Here is a 24,617-nt window from a genome sequence, read left to right as displayed (position 1 = left end):
TTGGACTTTTAAAATTCTGCTCTTTGAGAGACTTCACAGTTGATTTCTTTTAGTATCTGATGGTGTCGGACACAATGTTTCTAGAGGCACAATTACAGGCTTGATTCTGTTTATTATCGCATCAGTTCTTCAGAATGCTGTCAGCAAGACTGCTAACATTTAAAGATTGAAGCTGAAGTACTCATTTTACCCATAGCAGAAACTTCTTACTTGTAAAGCGAAATATAAATTACTTAATTGGAATTTCTTGGAAAGTATCGGCAAAGATGATGTTTCTTAAAATGAATCAGAAAGAAAAAATTACACTGTGCTCTGCTTCTTCCTGCCCATTCGTGATAGACCATGTGTATCTTCACAGCGCTCTTCAACCTCATTCCAGTGGGACTGCGTGTTGTTGCCATCCAGGGAGTGAAAACAGGGTTGTATATAGCCATGAATGGAGAAGGTTACCTCTACCCATCAGTAAGTAAGACGCCAAAGATCTTGGCCATTCGTTCAATGCATGTAAAAATAACAATGGCAGCAACGAAAAAAGTTCTGTATCTATTGTTTCTGCCAGTTTTTGCCTTAGTATTCGATCTTTGCGAGAATGCTTAGAAGCTGCTTATTTATCATTCATCAATGTTTAGTAATATGAGTTTATCTAAAGGAAGTGTGATACTATGTCTTAAACAGTGATTTTGCCATAGTTTAAACAGCAACCTAGTTTACACGTGAATCGAATGTTTTGTATTTCTAGTTAGAGTTTCTTGTACATTTTTTTAAAAGAAACAATACGCATTCTAAAAAAAGAGAGAAAAGTAAAAGGAGAGTGTTTTTAAAATAAGAATTCAAAGTGTGTGGATATTTTATTGAAAAAATAACTACTTATAATATTGAAATGTGTATCTCTTGCAAGCATTTGTGTTTTACGGTAATATTTATTGGAAGCTGAGCACTTTTCTAGCCATATGGCCTCTTCTGAAATATTTTCTATTTACAACTAATTTGCACTCAAATATGCTGTATTCATGCATATAATGTAGTTAGAATTCATTTCTGCCACAGGTTTAAGCAGTAAAGACTCTAGTTAAAGGTGCTTTTTTCTATTATCCCTTGAGCAAAAATCGATGAAGTCTTAAATGTATTAAAATATGCTCTTACGTGTCATCCTCATGTAAATTCTTTAAAACTCTGTCATTGTTAAATATCACCACCAAAAAAACTATAGGTAAACATACACACACATTTCGTGTGTGTGTGTGTGTGTGTTTGTGTGTGTGTGTGTAACTTAAACGGAAACATTCTCCAGGGGGCCTCCCAGAAAATGTAATCTATTTTCTTCAGTCAATTTGGGAAATCCTATCACAGGAAAATGAAGTTTGAGCTGTGGATTCCCTTCACGGTGAGCTCAAAAGTGCTGGCTCTTCTTATTCTTGAGCCTTCAATCTGAGTTCCCTGAAGGGTGTCCCCGCACGCAGAACTGGGTCCCACATTATGCAAATTGTGTTCTCTAGCACAAGATAAATATGCAGCATGTTGCCAGCAAGATCAAGCTAGAATTCCCTATGTTCCCTTTAGAAAAAATTAAATACAAAAAGGATCACTTCCTAGAGATACTTTATTTTCAGATACAACTCAATCTTGTTGATTTGGAATTTGCTCTGTTATTTTTGTTTCTTTATTTTCTTCCCAAGTGATATTTTAGAGGCCTCAACATTATTAGATGCAGTGTCTGCTGTAGCTTCTAGTTCTACTTTCTGTTAATAATTGCATCACAGTGCTGTACTCTGATACATATGTTGATGACAGGGAAATTGAAATGTTTGTCTTATCTTTGTGCTGCTGAGAGAGTTGCTTTTCATTTTTTTTTTTTTTTTTTTGTCATGAGGTTGTAAATGTATGCCATTCTTTTTTAAAGGTAGGGTATATCATTCTGAGTATGTGTCTAAGCCTAAAATAAAAGTACTGATTATGCTTGGTGCAGGCTAAGCATCAGGAATAGAAACAAGAAATGCGTTAACTGCCAAGTCTGGTCGCCTGCATTTTGAATACGGTTTCTGCACGCAGGAATCAGATCTCATGAGGGTCACTGAGGGCAATAGCATTTGCCCAGGGTGAGTCCCAGGAACAATTTCAGCTTATTACTGGGTGTGTTGTTCTCTCCTCTCCTCCTTCCTTCTGATTCTCCAGTTGCTTGGCTTCCAGGCCTCCCCTTCGGTGTCTTTATTTTCTGATTTACAGATGTTGGTTTTCTCCTCTTCCCATCCTTGACTCCTTGCTCTGAACCCAAAGTCTGCTAAGAGGCACGGTTTACTCAGCCCCTACCCTAACAGATCTCCTCTGCGTAAGCCAGGCCCCGGTACGCCTTAGCCGTCTTTAGAAAGAGGACTTAGATAAAAACCAAAAGCAATTACAAATCTGTATTAGTACCTCCTAATTAAACTGCTCTGTTTATTTCAATGTAAAAAATTTTGAACTTCAAATATTTCAGTACAAATAATGTTTATCTGCAAGTATTTATTCCATACTTTGTTACTGAGGCCCTACTAAAATAGTAATATAGAGCAAATATAGCAATTATTATCCTATATAATAATAATAGCTATACCTATATAATAACAATAGTGGTGATATTTGTACAGTCCACTCTGCCTAGCACTGTTCTAAGCACTTTACCTGTATTACCTCATTTAATTATCCCAATAACGTTTTATAAGCAAATATTATTAAAATAAGGACACTGATAATACAGAGAGTTTAAGAATCTGTCCAGAGTCACTCGGGTAGCAGATAGAAAAGATAAGATTGGAGCATAGTTAGTATGACTCATTAGCTTACATTTTTAACTGTTTTATTGTACTGCTTTTATGTGCCAGACATTTTTTCATAATACGGTCTGACACCTTTTCTAACAAGAAGTTATAAACACATTATGATGTAATGAAAAACTTTAGGGAATTGTTACCTGGGGAATAAACTGTATTTCAGTGAAATTATTGAGAAGTATAATTTCAAACATAATCTGTTTCCGTTAAAGATTTTTGAGTAAAAATTAAAACCATAGAAAATTTGTCAAGAAAAAGTTTGTTGTCGTATAAGGGGTATTAAATATTTTTGATATTTATTACATTTAACATTTGAGCTTTAAGTTTTAAAAGCCATGAGAAAAGTTGTTAACTAAGAAGTTTTGAACTAAAATGAGTACATTTTTGAAAAAATGACAACTCCAGTCAAGCTCAGATTTAACAAAAAAAGTTAGTGGAGATTTAAATTTGAGAAATAAATTCATCCATTTTAAGCTATGCCAATTCTTTAAAAAATTAATTTAATTTGTGTGCAGTGTAAACTAGTGTCTAATATGGAATTGATGTTTTTGAAGATCCATAGGTTTAGATGTAGTCAATAAAATACTAAGATCATTTCAGTTGAATTCTGGTGAATGAATATCACAACGGTGATTTTACTTGAGGTGTATCTTCCTCTATTTTTATTTCGGGAAGTAACTATCATAGTCCTTTGCTATCCAAATAAGATATTTAATGTGTCAGATAATTTCATCTTCTGGAGACAGAAAAAAAAGTACTTGACTGAGATGTAAGTTCCCATTTCCAATGCTAAAGGTGCCTGTTCTCTGGGGGATTTTTCTTCAATATGACAGTAGTTATTTCTTTTGTGTTCCTAATGATTGCAATATAGTACTTGATATTGTGTTACAGGAGATTTAATGTCAGATACAAGTTATTTGATTGAAGGTACAGTGTGGGCTACAAGGACACAGAACAGAAACAGGCAGAGTAATAATTCTGCCCAAAATTAGACAGTTTAAAATGATATTTGTGAACAAAAATGTACTTTAACCACCTATAACTATTTCTAGTGCTGAGAGAAGCAGTCAAGTTTTTTGTTTGCTTGTTTGTTTTCCAAACCTGTGACTTTTGAAAGACTAACAAAATCCTCCATAGAAAGCCAAGGTTTGGAATGTAAATTGTAAACAATAAGGAAAAACTGGGAATGAAAGGAAAACGTCATTCGTCATCAGGGCAGGGATAAAGGATAGTTGAAGTGAGAATGTGTTTCTGGCATAAGAAAGATGGAGAAGAAAAAAAAGGATGGAAAAGAGACTGATAATACAGTGAATAAATCTCTAGGCTTTATTCCAAACACCTGGGTCCTGGATCTGACAACCAATACCTGTGTTAAGACTTCCTAATCTCTCCTAGTCTGTCCCCTCATCTGTCAGATTACAGGATTTCTCTTGAATCCTTAATTCAAGAGAATTAATTGTGGGGTTTAGAATTCTGGTTTTAGTCTGATTGATTTTTCTGAATGATAAGGTAATTTTACATAAAATGCATAAAGATTCATTATTGGTATTTTATCACAGGCTGGCATTTATGAGAATATTATTTTCCTCCTGGTGCCATAAATTCTTCCATGTTCTAGGTGCAGGCATCTGGGCGGTCGTAAGTGCCAGTGTTCTCCTGAAATTAGCATCTCATCTGGGTCTGTTGACCAGATTGTATAAGTGGAGAGAAAGATAATCCCTTTTCATGTTAATTTTAAAAATAAGCAAGTAAAGTGCACGGCTACCATGTTTTGCAAATATTAGGGCTCATGCGAATCACCTGGAAAGCCAAGAAAAGTATAGATTTCTTGGATCACCCTCTAGATATTTTAGTTCAGTGGGTCTAATGGGAGGCCCAAAAATCAACAGTTTTTAAGGGTCACCCTCCCTCACTTCTGCTGGTTGTTCTAAAGTTACTATTTCAACCGTGGACAACCACACAACAAGCATTGCTGCAATGGTCTCTGGGGGAGATGGTGATAATGTTAGACCAAGGTGATGGTAACAGAGTTGGTGAAAATCAGTAAATGGACTACCCAGGCACTGAAACTAAATATTTGGATTTTCTAACTTTTCTACCACTAAGCTGAGGTTTACAGAAGTTTGAAAGCAGACCAGCATACTTCTTAACTTATGCAACAACCCAGAACTTCTGGAATAGGGGCTGGTCACCTCTGTGGGCTGGCATTACCTCTCCTACCTATCGATATAGGATGAATATGTATATATGTGTGTTACTTATTCAAGGAAAGCAAGATAAATGCTATGTATTCCTCAAAAAGCATTTTCAAGGTCCTCAAAGTCTTATCCACTCAACGTAAGATAGTGTTCTGATACCGTATCTTTCAGGAGCATTTTCAAATGAGCGTCTTCTACAAAAGTGGTTTCACCTGCCCTCCTCTGTGCCAGCAGGCTTCTCTTATTGATGTGTCCTGAGTTGTGTTTCTGTCTGTCCTTAGCTTTCCAAGGGCACCCAGGCATGAAAGCATCCAAGCTACCCACCTCATCCTTCCATGAACTGTTCATCTTCTTGCAGGATCCACAATTCTAGCAAAACAAGGTGGAAAAATGTTAATTTCCTCTTGACATTTATTTCTCTGTTCATTGCTCAAGTTTAGGGTATAGAAATACAACTGCTCTGTGTTATCAGTGTGGTACCTATCATCCTTCAGAGTCTTTCTATTCTTCCCTAAGAGTTACACACCCAAAGACATACATGTCCTTCACCTGTAAGTCCACACCCATGGAGTATTGCGTGAATTCATTGCCCATCCCTGGCACCCGTCCTGTCTCTGAGTAACACTTTTACATGCCTATTCTTATAAAAATGTCCGCTATTTACTCAGGCGTTGGCAGGGCTTCCTATTCCTCCTCCCCTAGGTTTTATGTTTATTTGTTTTGTTGTTGTTGTTGTTTGCTACCAGGCAGCGCATATGCTTAATCAAATAAACTGAGCTCCAGTGGCCATCACTGGCCATCAACATCCATCGCAGGCAAACCAAGGACCTTGGCAGCATTTGAGGGTTGCTCATCCTGGGGAAGAGCCTTTCATTCTCCCTGGGAACCCTGAGGTAAAGCTATACCAAGTTCATCTAGTTACACACAGGTGCCCCTTCAAGAATTGAAATTGCTCTATTCTTCATCTTTCATTCTTCATCTCTCTGAACAGGTTGGTTTCTTTATCATATTTTAAATTTGAGATGATTATTAATCTCTCCAATTATTATAACAATCTATGACACTATGCATGTTTTTCTGTACAAACAATATCTAACACTTTTTGAGGATATATATACACATATACACACATATATAATTCCTATATGTATGTGTATGTTTCATTGGAATTATGCATTCTGCTCAAATTATATGTATACTTATCCCATGATTATGAGTGTTTCTGTTTATATTAATAAAATGTTAAATAACAATTTTAACATCTGCACATACTTTAAAGCTTTACTTGTTATGTTTTAAAAATTTTTCTTTTTTTTTTTTTATAAAGCTTTTCTGTGACTTCTTTCACTTTACACTTCAGTTGGATATATCTGCCAGGTTGAAATGGCTATTATTCTTTCTTGGTATCTTGGCTAAGATAATTTATAATAATAATAAAACAAGTATGATACTTCAGCTAATTTTCCCTCCAATGCTAATTTCAACATCCAGCATTCATGTAATTCCCATGACATTGAATATTGATGCACAGAATGTAATTGGTTATGTCCAAGAATGCCATTATCTACCTAGGTTCACTAACTGGAAAGTAAAAGAATTTGAGAAACAAATACAGCTAGTAAACTACATTTAACTAATTATAAATCAACTTTTGGACATCCAATTTTTTCTTTGTTAGGCCGAAGCTAGATAACAGAGATAAATTACTTTGATACTATCCAGATTCCAGTGATATTTTATGGAATATAAAGAAAGAAGATACTTTATGGAATATAAAGAAAGACATTGGATAGTGAAAAAGATACGGACAGCCTAAGAAAACAGAAGAGGCAAAAGGATAAATATAAAGGAAAGGAGAACAGCAGTAGTCAGATGCTTTGGCAGCATTGTGGAAAGAAAAGAGAAAAGAAGAGAAAGGAGAGAGGATGGGAGGATGAAAATGGAAGGAAATGAAGAAAACCCATCACAAGAAGGGAAAGGGAGACCTTGTTTTCAGCTCACTCCACCATGTTCCTGGAGTCCCCCTGACTCCTGATTCTAACTTTCTACATGGTGTGGAAAAACAAAACCATCCCTCTTAAAGCCCAACCCAGTCTCCTACCATACCAAAATTACCTTATCTGTTGTAGCTCTTTGGCCACATTCACCTATTTCCCCATCCTGAAAGTCTTCTTCTAGAGTGATAGCTATGCTTGCTTCATGTGAATTTCATGCAAAACAAAGAACAAACAAACAAACAAAACACTATGATCATAGTTAACTTCCAGAGGATTTCACTGGTGACAGTGAGAATGAGTGGAAAGGGATGTCAGCAGTATCTAAAATCTACTGCAATCATGGAAATGAGGATAGGTGAAAAATTGAATTAAGAAAGCAAACTAAATAAGACTTGAAAACTACAAAACATTTGTCATTGTATTTTCTTGGCTTGTTTTTGGATAATGTGTGTGTGTGTGTGTGTGTGTGTGTGTGTGTGTGTGTGTGTGTGTGTGTGTTGTGGGGGCAGGGGTTCTGTGTGATCTGAATGCCTTTAGGTGAGACATGCACTCCACTGCAGCCAAATGGTAACCACTCCTTAATTTTAGAAAGGAAGACACCACACACATAGGCTCCCTTTGTTTCTATACATATGTTGACTTTGTTTATGTGCCTGCAGACACTAGTTTCAACAACTCCTGAATTGAGGGGGTGGAAAAAATAAGAGATATTTAAAAGTGTTTTCTGAGGGGCTGTGGAAAGAACTTCATGGTTGTCTGGGTTGGAGATAGCAGAGTCAAAGTTCACCGGTAAGACTAGCTTAGAATTAGGTAAGCTGTGATGCTTTTCACTAAGAAAATAAAGCCCAGAAGCAGGATGGGGTAGGTGGATGGAGTAAGATGCTGTATTTGGTTAGGGACTTGCTTAGTTTGCCCACAGAACATCCAAGTGGATTATAGTCACAGAATGACTATTGGATGATGGTGAAGCTCATTGATCCTAGAAGGATCACATCTCAGGGCTGTGTTGGGAAAGGTATGCAGATAGAATCACCCTGTGACAGATGGTAATTATTGTTCTGTTCTTCCCGCGTGTGAGACAAAGATGAACATGCTGGTTCAGTGACATCAGCATAAAGTTAGATATTACAAAGAAGTTTATTAAATAGCATGAGGCCTTGAGAAATCTTTCTCACATATTTTGATTCTTAAGTATATAGAATCTACGTGGTCAATTTTGGATGCTGGATAATAGAGCAGAATACTAGCTGAATTAAATTCAAAACTTGTGTTTCTATAAAATTGATGCTAATAATATATGAAGGGAATATCAGGGCTTCAGATCCTCTCATAGTGGTTCATAAACATCAACATCTATAAGACTTACTCAAATGGTTTTGCAAATGGCCTGATCTCAGATATTAACAAAACAGAATCCAAGACTCCAATTAAGTGGTTTCAACATGCCTCAAGAATCATAATTTTGAGGGCCAGGCACAGTGGCTCATGCCTATAATGCCAGTGCTTTGGGAGGCTGAGGTGGGGAGATAACTTGAGCCCAGGAGTTCCAGGATGCAGTAAGCTGCGATCACACCACTGCACTCCAGCCTGGACAACAGAGTGAGACTCCATCTCTAAAAAACAAAAAAGGAACCATAATTTTGAATATGTATCCCAGGCATGACTAGTGCTGGTGACTGAAGGAGAGTGTCCTTTGCCAAACCAAGGTCTAAACTACTTTCCCACAAATCATGACTTTTCAACTGCCTGCTTTTATATCTACCATTGGTTATTATCAATGCTGTTATTATAATTTATAAATTCCTAGTTCAGTTCAAGCCCCTTGAAGTAAGCAGAAATGACATGACCATACATAGATCTCACCTTTTCCATTAACTGGATGAGTCGGCGTTTGGGGAACTCATCTCTTTGTTTTCACTCTCCATATTACAAAAATGGCAACCAATTACGTAAATGTCAAGAAGGTCAATATATCATACAGTAAATGACAAATCGGCGTTAACATTGAAACAACAATTAATAGCCACTAAAATCTGAAGCAAAATTGTGCATCTTTAAAAATTATACACACATATAAGAGGACTCATAACTGAAATCTCAATATACCATCCAAGTTGAGTTAAGTTATTTTCCTTTTTTTTTAAAGATAATTATTCTTCTTCCTACTTCTGGGAGGGAGAGCATATGGGCGCTACCTGTCAGGCACTGTGAGAACCCTGGGCTCTGAACAGATACTGGGTATTTATCTCAGTATCCTCAATGCAGCTCCAATAACTAATCCCATTTCTTAATCACTTTGGAATTATAAGAAAAATAATTTATTTTAGAAATTCACAGAAATATGAAAAAAGACTTCAGTTTTCTTTTTTCTAGAGAAACAACTAAAACAATTCTTATTAAAAAGCCAAACTAAACATTTTTCTTCACATGTTGTATACTAAAAATGGAGAAAATAACTCCCTCAGTACTTTCATTGTTTTTTCTTTTTTATGCTGTTTGTTTCTGCTGATTTTAAAACTATAGTTTTAAAACTGTAAACTGTTGAAACAATAGTGTTCATTTATTTGACTGAAAATATTGGCTACATTTTTATTGTAATATGACCTGTCCACCAAAATTGATCTAACACATTCTAGAGCTTAGAGAAAAATAATGATGACAAAGATAGACGCAGATGCAGTCTTGTGAGACCTAAGAGTTTCTACGGATGTGAGTTCCATGCACACTACATTTTAAGTTTGACTTCACTATGTTATGGAAAGACATATTGTGCTCTGTGTTATTTAGGGTTTCACTAAATGTTGGTTGTTGGTGTTAAGATAACTCATCCAGCCTGGAATGCAATTTCATGGAAAGGGTGCACAATGTTCTTTTCAGCAGAAACACATTAGATCTCTGAAGGGTTTTGTCCAGAGTTAGACCTTGGTTTTAAGATTTGACCACTCCACCATGTTAAATAAAGAGAGATGAGTCACATGTTAATAAGCATGTCCCAGCCCATACAAAAGCACCATAATTGGTTGCTATTTGCTCTTCCAATAGAGGTAGAGACTGATGGGAATAACATATTTTTTTGTGAGGCTTAGGAATAACTAGATTTTTTGTTCTCTGACAAGGTAGAAATATTTTATTTGGGCATTCATCCTGGCTCCTATCTATTATTTAGCAGAAATCATTATGTGGGCAAAAAAGAAATATCATTCTACTTTACTATTAAGCTGACACTAGTGTCTAATGGTACTAACCCAATAAATGGTGAATATTGGTTTATTCCATGAGAAAAGCATCTGTTGATCTTATGAAATAAATTAACTGTGTGCCCTTCATGAGGGAACAATGACAAAGAATTGACACTTAATGACTCCCGGTTAATGTAAACATCTCCGATGAACTCACCTGCCTTTCAGCTGTGGACTTTTTCTATTACTGTTTCTATTACCTACACCTTAGACCATGTGCAAAAGAGATGCCTGTCACAACAAATTATTTTCTTTGGTGGGCAATACTGTGTTATGATTCAAAAGTATTGGATTCCTAGCTATGTTTCAGACATAGCTTTGAAGAAATCAATGTCTTTCTTACTTATAGGTAATGAAGAATAAAATTGTGACATGATGATATATTTCCTTTGAGAGTTGTATAGTTATTGTCATATGAGAAACAACTGTTTTATTAGAAGTGAGGTACAATGCTTACAATGCAAAGATGCAAATTTATTTGTGAGTGCCTTCTTTGTGATCAAAATGTGCTCATATTCTTCCGGTTGTATTAAATGGTAAAATAATGGTAACAAAATTATGCAACTCTGGAAGAAGTCATAACCTTGACCACATTATTATTTAAATATTGCCATTTAACATTTCACTTCCTGTTTTATAATCATAAATTGTTATCAAAAGAAGTTATAAACTTTTTGTATTAAAATTATTAGTAGTAATTATTGAATAAAATTCTTCCTCTCAGTATATAGTAATAAATAGATATTACCAGCTGGATAACTCTGCCTCCTGTTTAATGGTAGCCACTATGCCTAACTTCTACACTATTTTTCAAAAATATCAATTAGAAATCTATATTTCTAGCAATATTAATAACAGAAAAATCAACTTTTAAACCATTCAAAAGTTGTCTAGATAATTTTTACCTAGAGGTGAAATAAGAAGCATTCTTTTAATGTCCATGGAGAAATAAACTCTAACTTGAAATATTATATTACAATAATAAAAATTATTAAGACATTTTTCCACGGATGCCATAAATGGTTTAGCTATTTTCCTAATGCAGTTTGAGTCATTTGAAAGACGTTTTTACAGAGTTAGCAAAGCCAAATGTATACCCAGGAGAAGGAGCAATGAGACTTTATTTAATTTAAAATTACATTATACAAGAAGGCTTGCACATTGAAGTGGATAGACAGAAGAATTACCTTGGGCAAGAGTTCCCCTGTGTTTAAAAAAAAAAAAAACTTGGAGGAATTTGAATGCAGACAAAGGTATTATTAATTTTTATGCATCATTCGTGCAATAACAACAACCATAAGAAGAAAAGAAAACCGTGTCAGCAATATGTGGTTGTTTAAATGCAAAGTATGTTCAATTATACTCTGGTCCTCTGAGCCACAAAAGCCAGTCTTTATTTTACTTTATGCTTCATGGTCAGGCCTTCAAGTCAATTAGAAATCCCTCAGACTGTGCAAAATATGATGCTATTTTAAATTTTTTATAAATAATAACTTCATTATGTTATGTTTCTAATAGTGATTAGGAAACACTGCTGAATGTGGCACATAGCAGGACTTAATTTCAATTATTGGATATTCCAACCATTGTCTTAACAAGAAAGAGACTTGCCCAGGGGTCTCCTGAGACATTTCATATCTGGCAAATGATTAGTGTATACTAATTTATACAGTGGTAGAATGTTAAAATGAACTTAACCATTCTGTTCAATGTCTAATTGCATTTTCTATTGATGTCAGTGTTTTACCTAGAAGCATTTGGTACTTTAAAATAGTTTTGACATTTAAAAAGTGATATGTTGCATTCTTGATCATGTGAAATGCTGACAGTAAGAACAACAAGTTGAAGATGAAGACACATAAAGCCCAGGTTGTGCGAAGGTAGGAAACCCAAAGCCCAGAGTCACTGTTAATGTATTAAGAAATTATCATCGTTAATGTCACCTCAAAGTGAGTTTGTTAAGGGTAAGTCTATAACCTGAGGGGTTGAATGCAGAACACATGGGTATGATACCACTAGAGAAAAGTAAAATTAGTTTATTAAGTATGTTGTCTGTGTGCCTTTGTGTACAATTATTATATAATCGTGAACTACTAAGACAAAGTCTTTGCTACACAATGAAAAGGGTACACACATAAAATCTGGTATTCTGATATGTACTTACAGGTATTTTTCTCTTTGTTATAGTTAAGGGATTTTCCTGCATACTCATTTGTGGAGGCTATGAAAATAGAATCCATTCTTAGGGCTATTGTATAAGATCTATAATTCACAACTTCTGATATTTTTAACTCTTCAAAGGCAAATGACTTCTAGAATTCATTTCTTAGACAGGCTACAAAGTGAGATTGATAGGTGGACAGGTATCATGGGAGGAGAAAATACCCAGCTCAAAAGATTGAATGAGAGCTGGCAATAGGACCAGCACTTATTTTTAAGCATTTGGGCCTCAGAGTGACCTTGAGAATTCTGAATGACTTTTTACAACACGATGATGACATTTGAAATGCTTTCCAAGAAATGCGTAAAACACTCTATTATGTTTTGTCTAATCTTCAGGTATTGTGATGACATTCTGGCAGAATGGTGGCATTAATTATACTAGGTCAGCAAACATCACCATGTCCGTCATATACACATGAGGAACAAGTCAGAATTTCAACAGCTCTGCAGTAAGCCTGGTGGGTTTAGTGCCAGCATCCAGTATTCTCCTCTCTCTGACAGTTCTTCTAATAACAAACAGAAATCTCAGTGATGAAACATCACTTTAGTAGGGAATGAATGAATGCTCTTTCTATTCTCTCATATGCTTCGGGATCACTCTTAGAAATCTTAGGAAGATTAAAATTATGATAACAGCAATAAGTCTTTATATTTATGCGTGCGTGCACATACATACTTGCTATAATCTCAAATAAAGATTCCATCCAAACACATGATTCTTCTAAATTGTACTCACACAGTTTGAGTACCTGTAAGATATCTGCAAATGTAGTTAAAGGTAATAATTTCTAACATTGTGTTTGCCTGCGTTTAGGAACATATCTCAACAGTACTGTAAGGTAGAATAGATAGTTTAAATGAGCATTTTAATCTCATATCATATAATAGTGATTCAGCAAATATGATGGTTGTACAGAGATGTTTGGGACTGAAAATAAAACTGAGCCGTCAATGCATGTAATAATTTTGAGGTCACATAATGAGTTTGAAATAAAATTAATAGAGAATCCTTTTCTTTTGATGAGGAGTTAAATATATACAATGAATACTGAGTATCAGTATGTAATTTTTTTTTATTCCCCAAAGTGATTAGTAGTGAGGGCTATAATGTGTGGGAACATTTAAAATATTTATATGGCCATGCATGGTGGCTCATGCCTATAATCCCAGTGCTTTAGGAGGCCGAGGCAGGAGGATCACTTGAGGATAGGAGCTTCAGATCAGCCTGGGCAACACAGCGAGACCCTGTCTCTACAAAAAACAAAATTTTAAAAAATTGTCCAGGTGTGGTGGTGTACACCTGTGATCTAGCTATTTGGGAGGCTGAGGAGGATCATAGGAGCACAGCAGTCGGAGGTTACAGTGAGTCATGATCATACCACTGCACTCCAGTCTGGGAGGCATAGCCAGGACCTGTCTCTAACTTAAAAAATTAAAAATAAAAATAAATCAATAAGTAAATAATCCACTAAAATATTTTTGTTATTATTGCTTTCACTATGAAGAGAGAATTTGTTGGTAATAGGCTAGTATTAAAGTTGCTTCTTTCGATGACTGTCAGTCCGTTTCCTTGTCACTCTCAAAGGGGTGATGAGGTCAGATATTTCCCCATGAACCAGAATAGACAGTAGGGTGACAGAAAGGTCATCTTGGAAATAGAATAAGAGAAACAAGGTGGCGGGCCAAGATTGGCACACCTCTGATAGTTATTTTAATCTCTTTATGTGATCATCCCAGGTGATCAGATGACTGGGCAACCATCTCTCTCACTGTGTCTCATACACCTGCATCTAGCGAGGTGTCCCTAAGTCCTCAATATTCTAAATAAATAGCACTTTCCAAGTATCTACCTATTTCTGTAGGATTCCCTCGAGGAAATTATTAATTTCCTTACCATAGTCATTAATTCAGCAGACATTGATTTAGGGTAGAATTTGCTTCAATTGCTGGTGTTTAAATAGTAACCTAAATGAAATTGTTAGTTTCCTATGAATATAATCAAGGACACCAAGCGTTCTGGCATTTAAAATATTTCAATTATTATCTGCTAAGCAAAACATCTATTTGCATATGGTGTTGGGAAAAGTAGGTATCTGTCATCATGGGTCCTTGTCTTGGGAAAGGTGGATCAGGTAGGGAAAAAATGAGGAGTTTTGACATCAAGTATTCTCCTTGTATGTCATTAGGCCTGTTGTGGATCTCTGAGCCCTGATTTTCTGTCCTGACAAAGACATTTCCTTTAAGAGGGTGTCATAAAACTTAAAGAAAGGATATAGTTAAAAGCGCTTACCCCCAAATCCATACTCAAGTATTTTGACTGTGTAGACAGCCCCACGTATGCAAAGGGTGTTACTGTGTCATATTGTCTTGTCATTGACTTTTGTCAGCAAGTAACTTGGGATTGTTTTTTTTTTTCTTTCAAGAAAAGGATAAAATAGTGTTATGCATAAGAAAAACCCCATATTCTTCATATGGAAGGTTATTTGGAAATTCTGCCATTAGAAATATTGTCATGCTTGTGGGTAATTAGGAATTATGATATATATTAATGTCTTATTGGAAGGATTGCAATGATATGAATAAGGTTGAAATACATAGACCCACATTTTCTTGATGTCAGCTTTTCTTGGAACACTCACGTGTTTTGGTGGCTGGCATTTCAGAATTGCAGTGATATTGATACACACAGCAACCAGCCTGTGATGTAATTATTTTAGTAAAATAAAAACACCTCAGTAGCGTAAGTGTAATTTCAAATGTTACTTTATTTTTGCTTTTTTTGGAGACAGAATCTCACTCTGTCACCCAGGCTGGAGTGCAGTGGCGCAATCTCGGCTCACTGCAAGCTCTGCCTCCCGGGTTCACGCCATTCTCCTGCCTCAGCCTCCCAAGGAGCTGGGACTACAGGCACCCGCCACCTCGCCCGGCTAGTTTTTTGTATTTTTTTTTTTAGTAGAGACGGGATTTCACTGTGTTAGCCAGGATGGTCTCGATCTCCTGACCTCGTGATCCGTCCGCCTTGGCCTCCCAAAGTGCTGGGATAACAGGCTTAAGCCATCGCGCCCGGTCACTTTATTTTTGCTTCTAATCCTCCACTGGGAAAGTCTTTTCTGTGCTAGCAGATTATCCAAAGAAAAGCGAAATCTGTTCCTTGGGAGCCCCAGCCCTAGGCATGGCTGACCTGACGGAGCCTCTGTTCCACCACCTACAAACTGTGTGACCATGGGAGGTTACTTCCCTTAGTGGATAATAATTGAAATATTCTAAATGCCAGAGAGCTTGTGTCTGTGATTATGTTCATAGGAAACTAATAATTTCGTTTAGGTCACTATTTAAATACCAGCAATTGCCTTGGTTTTCTTTGGTTTTAAATGATGGCTTTACATTGTGACTATTGAATGAGTTAAAAGATTAAAGTACTCAGAATGATGCCTAACACTTAGCAAGGGCTCTTAAAATGTTAGTAGTGATGAAGATGAAGAGGAGGAGGAGAGAACGGCAAGGGGATGAGAAGAAGGCAGAGGTATAGGTTGAAGTCCCTTGCTCTTGAATTGCCTTGTTTAAAATCTCTCTTAAATCAGTTGCAATAGAATGTCACTTGATCGTTTTATATTATTTCCTTGTCCAGACTGTAAACTGCTTAAATGCAAGTGACTGGTTGTAGGAGTTTGCTAGGACTGCGGTAACAAAGTACCACAAACCTGGTGGCATAAGCAACAGAAATGGATCATCTCATAGTTGTCGAGGTCAGAAGCCTGAGATCGAGATGTCAGCATACTTGGTTCCTTCTGAGGGCTCGGAGGGAGAAACTTGACCCATACCTCTCCCATACTGAGTTTGCTGGCAATCTTAGGCATCCCTTGACCAGTAGAAGCACCATCCTGACCTTGCTGTCACGATCACATGGCAGATCCCACGGCAGATCACACAGCACTAGGTAAATCCCCCTGTGAGCCAGTCTCTGTCTCTGTGTTCGCTGTCCCTCTTCATAAAGACACCAGACATATTGGATTAGGGCCAACTCTAATAGCTTATTTTAACTTAATTAAAATGAGTGCTAAGTGTCAAGCATGGTTCTGAGTACTGTAATGTTTCAACCTACTTTAAAGACTCTACCTCTGAACATAGTCACATTCATTCATAGCTACTAGTGGTTAGGAGTTTGATGTCTTTTGGGGAAACACAGTTCAATCCATAATGCACATCTTATTTAACTTCCTACCCCTCACAAATGATATGCAACACCTTCTGCATCTCGGAGACTCAAAAACATATTGAAAGAAATGACTGAATAAATGAAACCGTTTTGGTTAGAACATTGCAAGTAAAATATGAAGAAGGGAAAATTTATTCTCATGACTTTTAGCATTTCATATTGAGCAAAAATCTATTGGGCCATAGTTCTGGATATAGAATATATATTATATATATGATATATATATATATGTATATTTCCTTTTGAGACAGAGTCTCGCCCTTTTTGCCAGGCTGGAGAGTAGTGGCATGATCTGAGCTCACTGCAACCTCCCCCTCCTGGGTTAGAATGATTCTCCTATCTCAGCCTCCCAAGTAGCTGGGACTACAGGCGCCTGTCACTACACCCGGCTATTTTTATTTTATTTTTATTTTTTTGTATTTTTAGTAGAGGCAGGGTTTCACCATGTTGGCCAGGCTGGTGTTGAACTCCTGACCTCAAGAGATCCACCCACCTTGGCCTCCCAAAGTGCTGAGATTATAGGTGTGAGCCAGCGTGCCTGGCCAGAACAATTACATATTATATCCACTTGAGTCAGAATTTATTTTGCTTACATTGCATTTGAGTAATGGATTATTTGACCTTTCCTTTTCTTCCTGCCCTCCTCTCCCTCTCTCATATTTGCTTCTTACAAATCTTGTGATAATTTTCTTTATTAAGGAACCACATGTATGAAAAATTCTAAGTTGTGTGTTGAATTTGGAATGGCCTACAGTTGTCAGAGCTTTGGTGGTAGCCTTGTCCCACATCTTCCTTTCATGATGGTGGATATCCCAGAGGAGCTGAATGAATCCTCCGAGTTCACTCAATTAATTAGGGGGAGAGCTAGAGTTTGACCTGGCACTCATGACTCCCAGGAAGAACATTTCCAGGAACTTAATTACCTCTCAACCATGCAGCAATCAGGCGTGGAGTTCTATACCATCCCTAAAAGAAAGCTTGTCCAGAATACACCTAAAATATGCTCAGCCATGTCTCTCTCTCTGTCATCCATTTCTTTCTTGGATCTAGGTTTGTCTTGTTTAATGATCATGTTTCCTCATATTTGTCTAGATTTGGTGCATAGGTAAGTCATACATTTTATGTAAATATCATTAAATTATTTGTTGAAAGATAGTATGGATTCTATCTAAGTTTAAACATCCAGCATCTTCTACATCAGTGCTCCTGTGCCTAGAGAAGGAAAGTGTGGAGAAGCTTGAGTTGGAGACCTTCCTACTTTTTGTGCACAAGCGGTTGCCCTTGTTTATGAAAATTAATGGTACAGAACTAGGGAGTTAATGTAGTAAAACAAAAATGTTCCTCTATTTAAATAAGATTATAAGCAAACACCTCCTGATTTTGTTATTTGTAAGCATTTGGTTTCAGATCGCTTATGGTGATCTTGTGTCCCTTACAGTTCTCAGAAAACCCCCTTTTCCCACTATAAATGCTGAACATATGTCAGGAGTCAGCAGAAACTACTCAAAGCTGCAATTTGTTAAAAGTATAGATGTGTGAATAGATTTTTCCACACACAGAGACAGAAAAATTCTAACTAGTGACACATGTCACATGCAAATAATCAGCACTGCAAAAATGTCCCAGTTTAAAATACAGGCTGGAAGAATCGAGCAAGGAAGGAAGAGAAGAAAGGAGGACAGAAAATACAAAAAATGAGCAAGCAAGTAAACGAAAAATAGAAGTCCAATACACTTTTTTTCATTTATACCAACATTTTTATTTTTTCAGGGTAGTTTGCAAAGTAAAGAAACTATTAACATTCAGAAAATTTTTTTGTATGAGTTTCTTTAAATTCCAAACAGATTTTTATTTTTTATTTTTATATATCTATAAACGTACAGAAAAGTTGTGAAAATACTGAGAATAACTTCTGTATCCTTCATCAAGGGTCAGTAATTGTTTAATGTTTTGCCACATTCACAAGCACTTTTCTCTCCTCTTCCCCTCTCTTTGGGTTTATATTAGTACTATTTTCTCAAAGCATTTAAGAATTAGTTTGATTATTATTCCAGTCCAGAGTGACCTTCATGGTGATAGTCTCTCTTTTTCTGTTATCCGGTGGCTAAAAAACTACCTATAGTTCCTGGATTTACCAATCATCTCTAAAACGTATAACAAATCTAAGTCTCATTCTCACTGAAGGAATGTGTCTCCCTTGGCAGCCACTCATTTCTTTTGACTCCTCCTTCCTCTTGTTTTTGATACTAAATTATTACATTACGCCCTTTTAGGTTTTTGGAGCTTGGCATTTTATTAAATAGAAATGCAGTGGAAAGACAACTGGAGTAGGAGTCTATAGAGTTACGTTGTAATTCTGGTGGTATATAAGATTACTGATATGTTCTAACTGTTTCCTCTTTGTTCAACCTTTGGGTCTCTAAGAATACATTCATTTAATAGTATAAAAGGTAAAATGCATATCTTGACAGGGTTGATGAAAAGATAAAATGGCATAATATAAATTTATGTGTATTAAATATGCTTTATTTCCTTGATTTAAAAAAAATATGATCATAAGCCTTACAAGAGGTATAAAATGGTTGCCTCCCCAAATGAAATATGTTAAGTTTAGAATATTAATGTAGTTTTCTAACCATCTAAACCATTTTGAAAGTTCTTAGTAAAGATAGAGTTCCCTGCTTGCATTGACAAATAGACCCATTTTCCTACCACATTTAATACTGGTTGTCTCCATTACTCTATTAAATGCAAGGTAGATTGCATTTTAATCATAATTCTCTTTCTCTCAGTTCTTTGTACTTTACATGCTCTGTTAAATGTTTCCTGTGATTGGGAAATGTCTTAATGTTGTTAATAGACTTTAAATTTCATTGGATTTCTTCAGTCTGAAATCAACTGAATTCTGCTTTTTATTATATGGGACTACATTAAAGAGATTCTTCTTAAGGTGAAACCTATGATATTCTTCAATAACTGTAGATTTGAAGATGTATTAATAAGAATTGGAGTTTCTCTGAAAGGATTAAGTGTTTATTTCATTCATTTCAGAGTATGGCATGAAGTCTTTAACAGAAACTTGATTTCCATCAATCACCCCAGTACTTGGCTAATTATCATGTTTTTGTCTATACAGACATGCTTAATCACAAACATGCACACGATCATGTTCATAACTAAAAGAAAGATGCAGTTGTCTTGTTTTTAACATTCACTAGTTTACTGTCTACTACATTTGTTCCCATTTCTGATTCAGAGAAAAAAGAGCTAAGTTATACTTGATGTTAACACCTAAAATTATCCTATAGCTCATATAAGAGAGGCAGAGAGAGTTGACACAGATTGAGAGTCTCAGTGGACTATAGCTAGGAGGGTTTTGATAGGCATTCAGCTGCCTTCAATCAGAGGCAGTGATCACCGACAGTGACCCCAGGCATATAAAACTACAGTTTCTTTGTAAAGATCTCCAGAGACAGGGATAGTTTTACTAACTTTCTCAACCCAGATAAGTATTTCTTCTTTATTTCTAACCTAAATTCTGGTACTGTTTTCTAGGGAGGTCATTTTCTTTTGTTTGTCTCAAAGTTGGCTAGAGAGAAGTGTTGAGTTTTAGAATGGAAAGGAACATCATCGGTCAAATGTTTTAACTTCTTCAATTGAGGTATGAAAAATCTGAGGGTAAAAAAGGGTGAGGAATTTATCGAGGACCCGGTTGAAAAGGCAGAAAGATAATTCATATTTATTTTCCATTATACTGCATGGCTTCTTCTCCCGATTAATTGACTATGAAAAATCCATCTGCCAAACTTGGCTCCTCTAAGCCCTCTGTCTTCCCACATAATTCTTTTGTAATGCTAATTTCCTTCTCCACTGAATGAACTCAATTTCCCAAACACTTTTGAAGCCATGAACTTACACTTACCTGGAGGCCTTTAGAGAGGACTCGGTCATGGCTAAAAACATTGATATAATAAATTCTGAAACAGCCACTCTGGCTATCTTAGTATGTAGACATAAATTATGTCATCCCATCAGGGAGAAATCTGAATTTTAAGATCAATGTTGGTTGTGCTGAGGTCATCCTATGTGCCCACTCCTTTCATTCTCCATCTTGGCCACAACACCACTGAAGAAATCGAGGAGATTAAATTTCAACAGAGAAGAGAGGGGAACGTTTAAGAGTAGGCAAAAATGCAGTGAATTGAGGGTGTAGTCAATATAGACTGCAGACATTCCATTCCAGAGAAGGAGTCAGTTTTTGTAACTGGAAAATGTCTGCATTTTTAGTAGCTTTTAATATGCTGACATGCTACCAAGTAATTCACAAATTTTTCTGGTTTTCTGAGTTTCATAAAGGCATTGACATTTTTTAAAAAAGCATGGAGTAATTTTTTAATGTAGTATTCCAATTAACAAAGTGACATGCCAATAGGAAAAAAATGACCTGGAGCTTTGTGGTCAAAATGTTTTTTTTTCCTAAAGATGTTTAACTCTGTTCATTTCATTGATAGACATTAGTATTTCTTTATCTCAAGCCTCCACTAATTATTACTATTTTTTAAACTCAAACTATAATGTTAGGTATCATGGTAGCACTATTAATAAATTGTATATATTTCACAAATACGTTAGACTTAATTTCTATGAAAGTAACTGTCCACTGGACTTTGAAAAATATGGCGAAATATTGGAAATATATAGTTGCATGTTGGCCAGTTTATTGGCACTTTGACCAGATATGTTCACTGTACATATGACTATAGTTATATGCACTGAGCCCTGCCACCATCTACCCACTGCAAAGGAAAGTCATGACTCTTTTCTCTGGAATTCAAAGCTTTCTGTCAATGTAATCTATGGAGCCATTCATTCCAGTCCCACTACCCCTAATCCCACTGCATCTCAAAACAAAGAATGACTTTTCCTGTTCTTGAAATACTCCTAACATGTTATAGTACCTAATTTATGCCTCTGCTGCCATTCTTTATTTGCTTATAGGCATTTGTTTACAAGTCTAAAATTATCTCCTGACTACCCTTTTATCTAGTCACCTTCACTTTCTCTCTCATACTTCGTTTTATTGTTTTCTGTCTCTCTCAGCATGCCTTCACTGTCGTGTCTCTGTGTTTTCCATGTTGTGCTTTCACCACTGGTCCCAAGTCATAATTAGTTTCTGCCATTGGGTGTTTTCAAGTTAATCATTCACCTTTACATTTGCCTTTGTAAATGGCCACATTAGAAGTCTGTTCTTTTCCATGCCAGCATAAATTCCCCCTACCCAGCTGTTATAATTAGAGGAATTGCTCCCCAAGTTTTCATAGCAGATCAGAACTGTTATTGGTTGTTTTGCAAGGTCTCTGCACATCAAGACTTTTTAAGCAAAACATTTATGGTCTAGGGTTAGAAATGCTTCGACATGCAAACATAGACTGTGATAGCTATTGTGACAATTTTTGAAAAACACAGCAAATTTCTAAATATCACCTACGATTTAATTTTTCAGGAAATTTTGCTTCACCGATGAAGGTGTACTGTATTATTGTCTATAGTGTCTGTTTTCTGAGTTGCTGACATTACCTGATGTTTACAAAGTACTAACAAAGGCATGGCATGGTGATTTATATCTTGTAGGACAAGTCCTTCCAGGCTGAGGGTTTACATCTAAAATAGATGGTGGGGATTTATTATTATTCTACCAAGTACCGGAGACAGTCAGCTGAAATGAAACATTTTCTGGACTTAAACCCATCCCCATAAATTTCTACGATATCAGGGGACCCGGGAGTGGTAGTTTCTGGCATTTGCAGTGTAGGCTTCTAGACTCCGCATCGTAACTCTTTGCTCCTAGTTAATTGTTTTGGATTTGCCAAAGTATGCATGTTCAAGCACACACATGTTACCCCCATAGAAATTTTTCCTGAGCAAATAGCTGTGGGTGATGTAGGGAAATTATGTTTTTCCTAAATGTCAATGAAAAAGTACACTAAGAAGGTATGTAATGATTATATTTTATCACTGAGTATTTGGGAACTCTAAAATGGGAAAACTGCACTGACCGTGTTAAGCCCAGAGTATCATATATTATAAAATTGGTGGTTCTGTTCTGCAAGGGAAAAAAGGATTAAAAAAAAAAAAAAAAAGCTCAGCCATACTGTAAGAGAACTATAAAATACAATTAAATATGGTTAAATAGAATGCTAAATCCTGTAATTATATGGTTATGATGATAAACAGTCTTTAAATATATGTTCTTCATTAGCCAGGGTTTCAAAGCAGAAAGATTTCTATGGAAGGTGATGCTCTTATGCACGGTCTTCAAGTTAGTTTCAAGGAATGATGTCTTGTGAGGTTGAGAGTGCAACAAACATGTTTTCAAACAGTGAGTCTATGTATAAGTAGTATAATCTCAAAAATCACTGATTATACTACTTTTCCATGTATCTGGTCTTCCCAGTTTTAGTAAATCCCCCATTTGTTAGCAATGCAAAGATATATTTTTCATGATTTTAAGACTGTTTCATTTTAAAGGCTTCATTTTGTGTCCTGATGTTTGTGGCAATAAATAGAAGACACACAAAAAAAGGCTTTTTGTAGTTGAAAGGACTTGTATCTTTGAAACTAACTCTGTCCTTTAACACATTTCATTTACATAATCACTTTCTATCTTGTCCACAGAAGGTCTTTACAGTATGACACTATGGATTAATTTTATGTCTCCTATTAGGGTTCTTTCTTTCTAATGATAATTTAAAAATGAAAGATAAAGATAACTGACAGTATTTCTTCTATTTGTAGGTCTCATGTTCTTACTGTAAATCCCACCGAGTTTGACAGAGCTCTCTTTACATGCATTTCACTGTCTTTCAATGTGCTTTCCTCTGTCTCTCCCCAGGCCACCATTCATGCATTCACTGTCAGGAAAATTTCTATTCATTGACCATAGATTAGGACAAAGACCATGTTCACTGATCCCCCTGAAACAGATGTGGTTATTATTTCTTCCTAGTCCCTCCGTCCAGTTACATAATCCTTGTGCTCCTTATGATATCATAAGGATTTGTTTATGTTGCCATCTTTTTCCTGTAACTAGAGTTAACTACTCAAGTTAAGTATATATTTCAATTTTGAAAAGTAGCATCATATTATGCATAATTTACTCAAAGTCAACCACACATATGGGCTTGAAATACTGACGAATAAATGGTGGCAGAACATCTGAGCATGTGCCCAAAGTGAGCATCAGTGGGAGGCATTGGCCTGCCCTTCCCTGTCAGACTCAGCTCTGTGGATCCCTTATGCTGTAAGCATCTCTGCACATTGACTACACTTTGCTGTATGGTAGATGTAACAATATGAAATTGTAATGCACATCGCCCCCTAAGTGCGTGTCTCCTACTTCTTCTGCAATACAATGAGGTGGGGGCAGGGCTTGATTGGTTTAATGCTAGAGGAAAAACCAGATCTGTTACCTATGTTAAAATGATATATTAATCTTCAAAAAATTTATAGGCTTAAGCGCTCGAGAATACTTTCGACTACATTTAACTTCTGTCTTGCTTGCTAATTTTAGAACTTGGTTATCCCCTAATTACAGATGCAACTCTATTATACACCCAGCCACACTACAGGTGCTTAATACATATTTATTTGTTGAAAGCCTCAATCCTGTGGATGTTTCCGTGTAGATGAAAAGTCATTAGGATGATCGTTTGTCTTAGTTTGGCCGGGACAGTTCTGCTTCACACAAGTTGTTCCAGTATAAATATTAATAGCACCCTCTTTTATCCTCAAAGGTGTCCCAGATTGGAGGATAAATTATATAGTCACCCTAACTATAGTGATATTTGAAATTATTTTTGTAAGTAATTAGGGAATTGGCATACATGAGGTAATGGAAATAATGCTTCAGGCAAAAGACTAAAACCATGATGAAACAT

At 36.1% G+C, this 24,617-nt stretch overlaps 1 protein-coding gene across 2 annotated transcripts in view; it reads left to right on the top strand.

Annotated features, from left to right (window-relative positions):
• The window catches only part of FGF14 (fibroblast growth factor 14), a 675,122-nt gene that overhangs the window by 525,650 nt on the left and 124,855 nt on the right, over window positions 1-24,617 (top strand). For both annotated transcript variants that reach the window (XM_007960815.3, XM_007960816.3), the window contains exon 3: window positions 359-462. In XM_007960815.3, the coding sequence (XP_007959006.1) occupies window positions 359-462 (104 nt within the window). The remainder of the gene's footprint in view (window positions 1-358; window positions 463-24,617) is intronic.

Source organism: Chlorocebus sabaeus, chromosome 3 (assembly GCF_047675955.1).
Source record: "Chlorocebus sabaeus isolate Y175 chromosome 3, mChlSab1.0.hap1, whole genome shotgun sequence".
Classification (NCBI taxonomy): Eukaryota; Metazoa; Chordata; class Mammalia; order Primates; family Cercopithecidae; genus Chlorocebus; species Chlorocebus sabaeus.
Note: the sequence above shows the minus strand (reverse complement) of the source record. Positions and strands in the feature narration are given on the sequence as shown.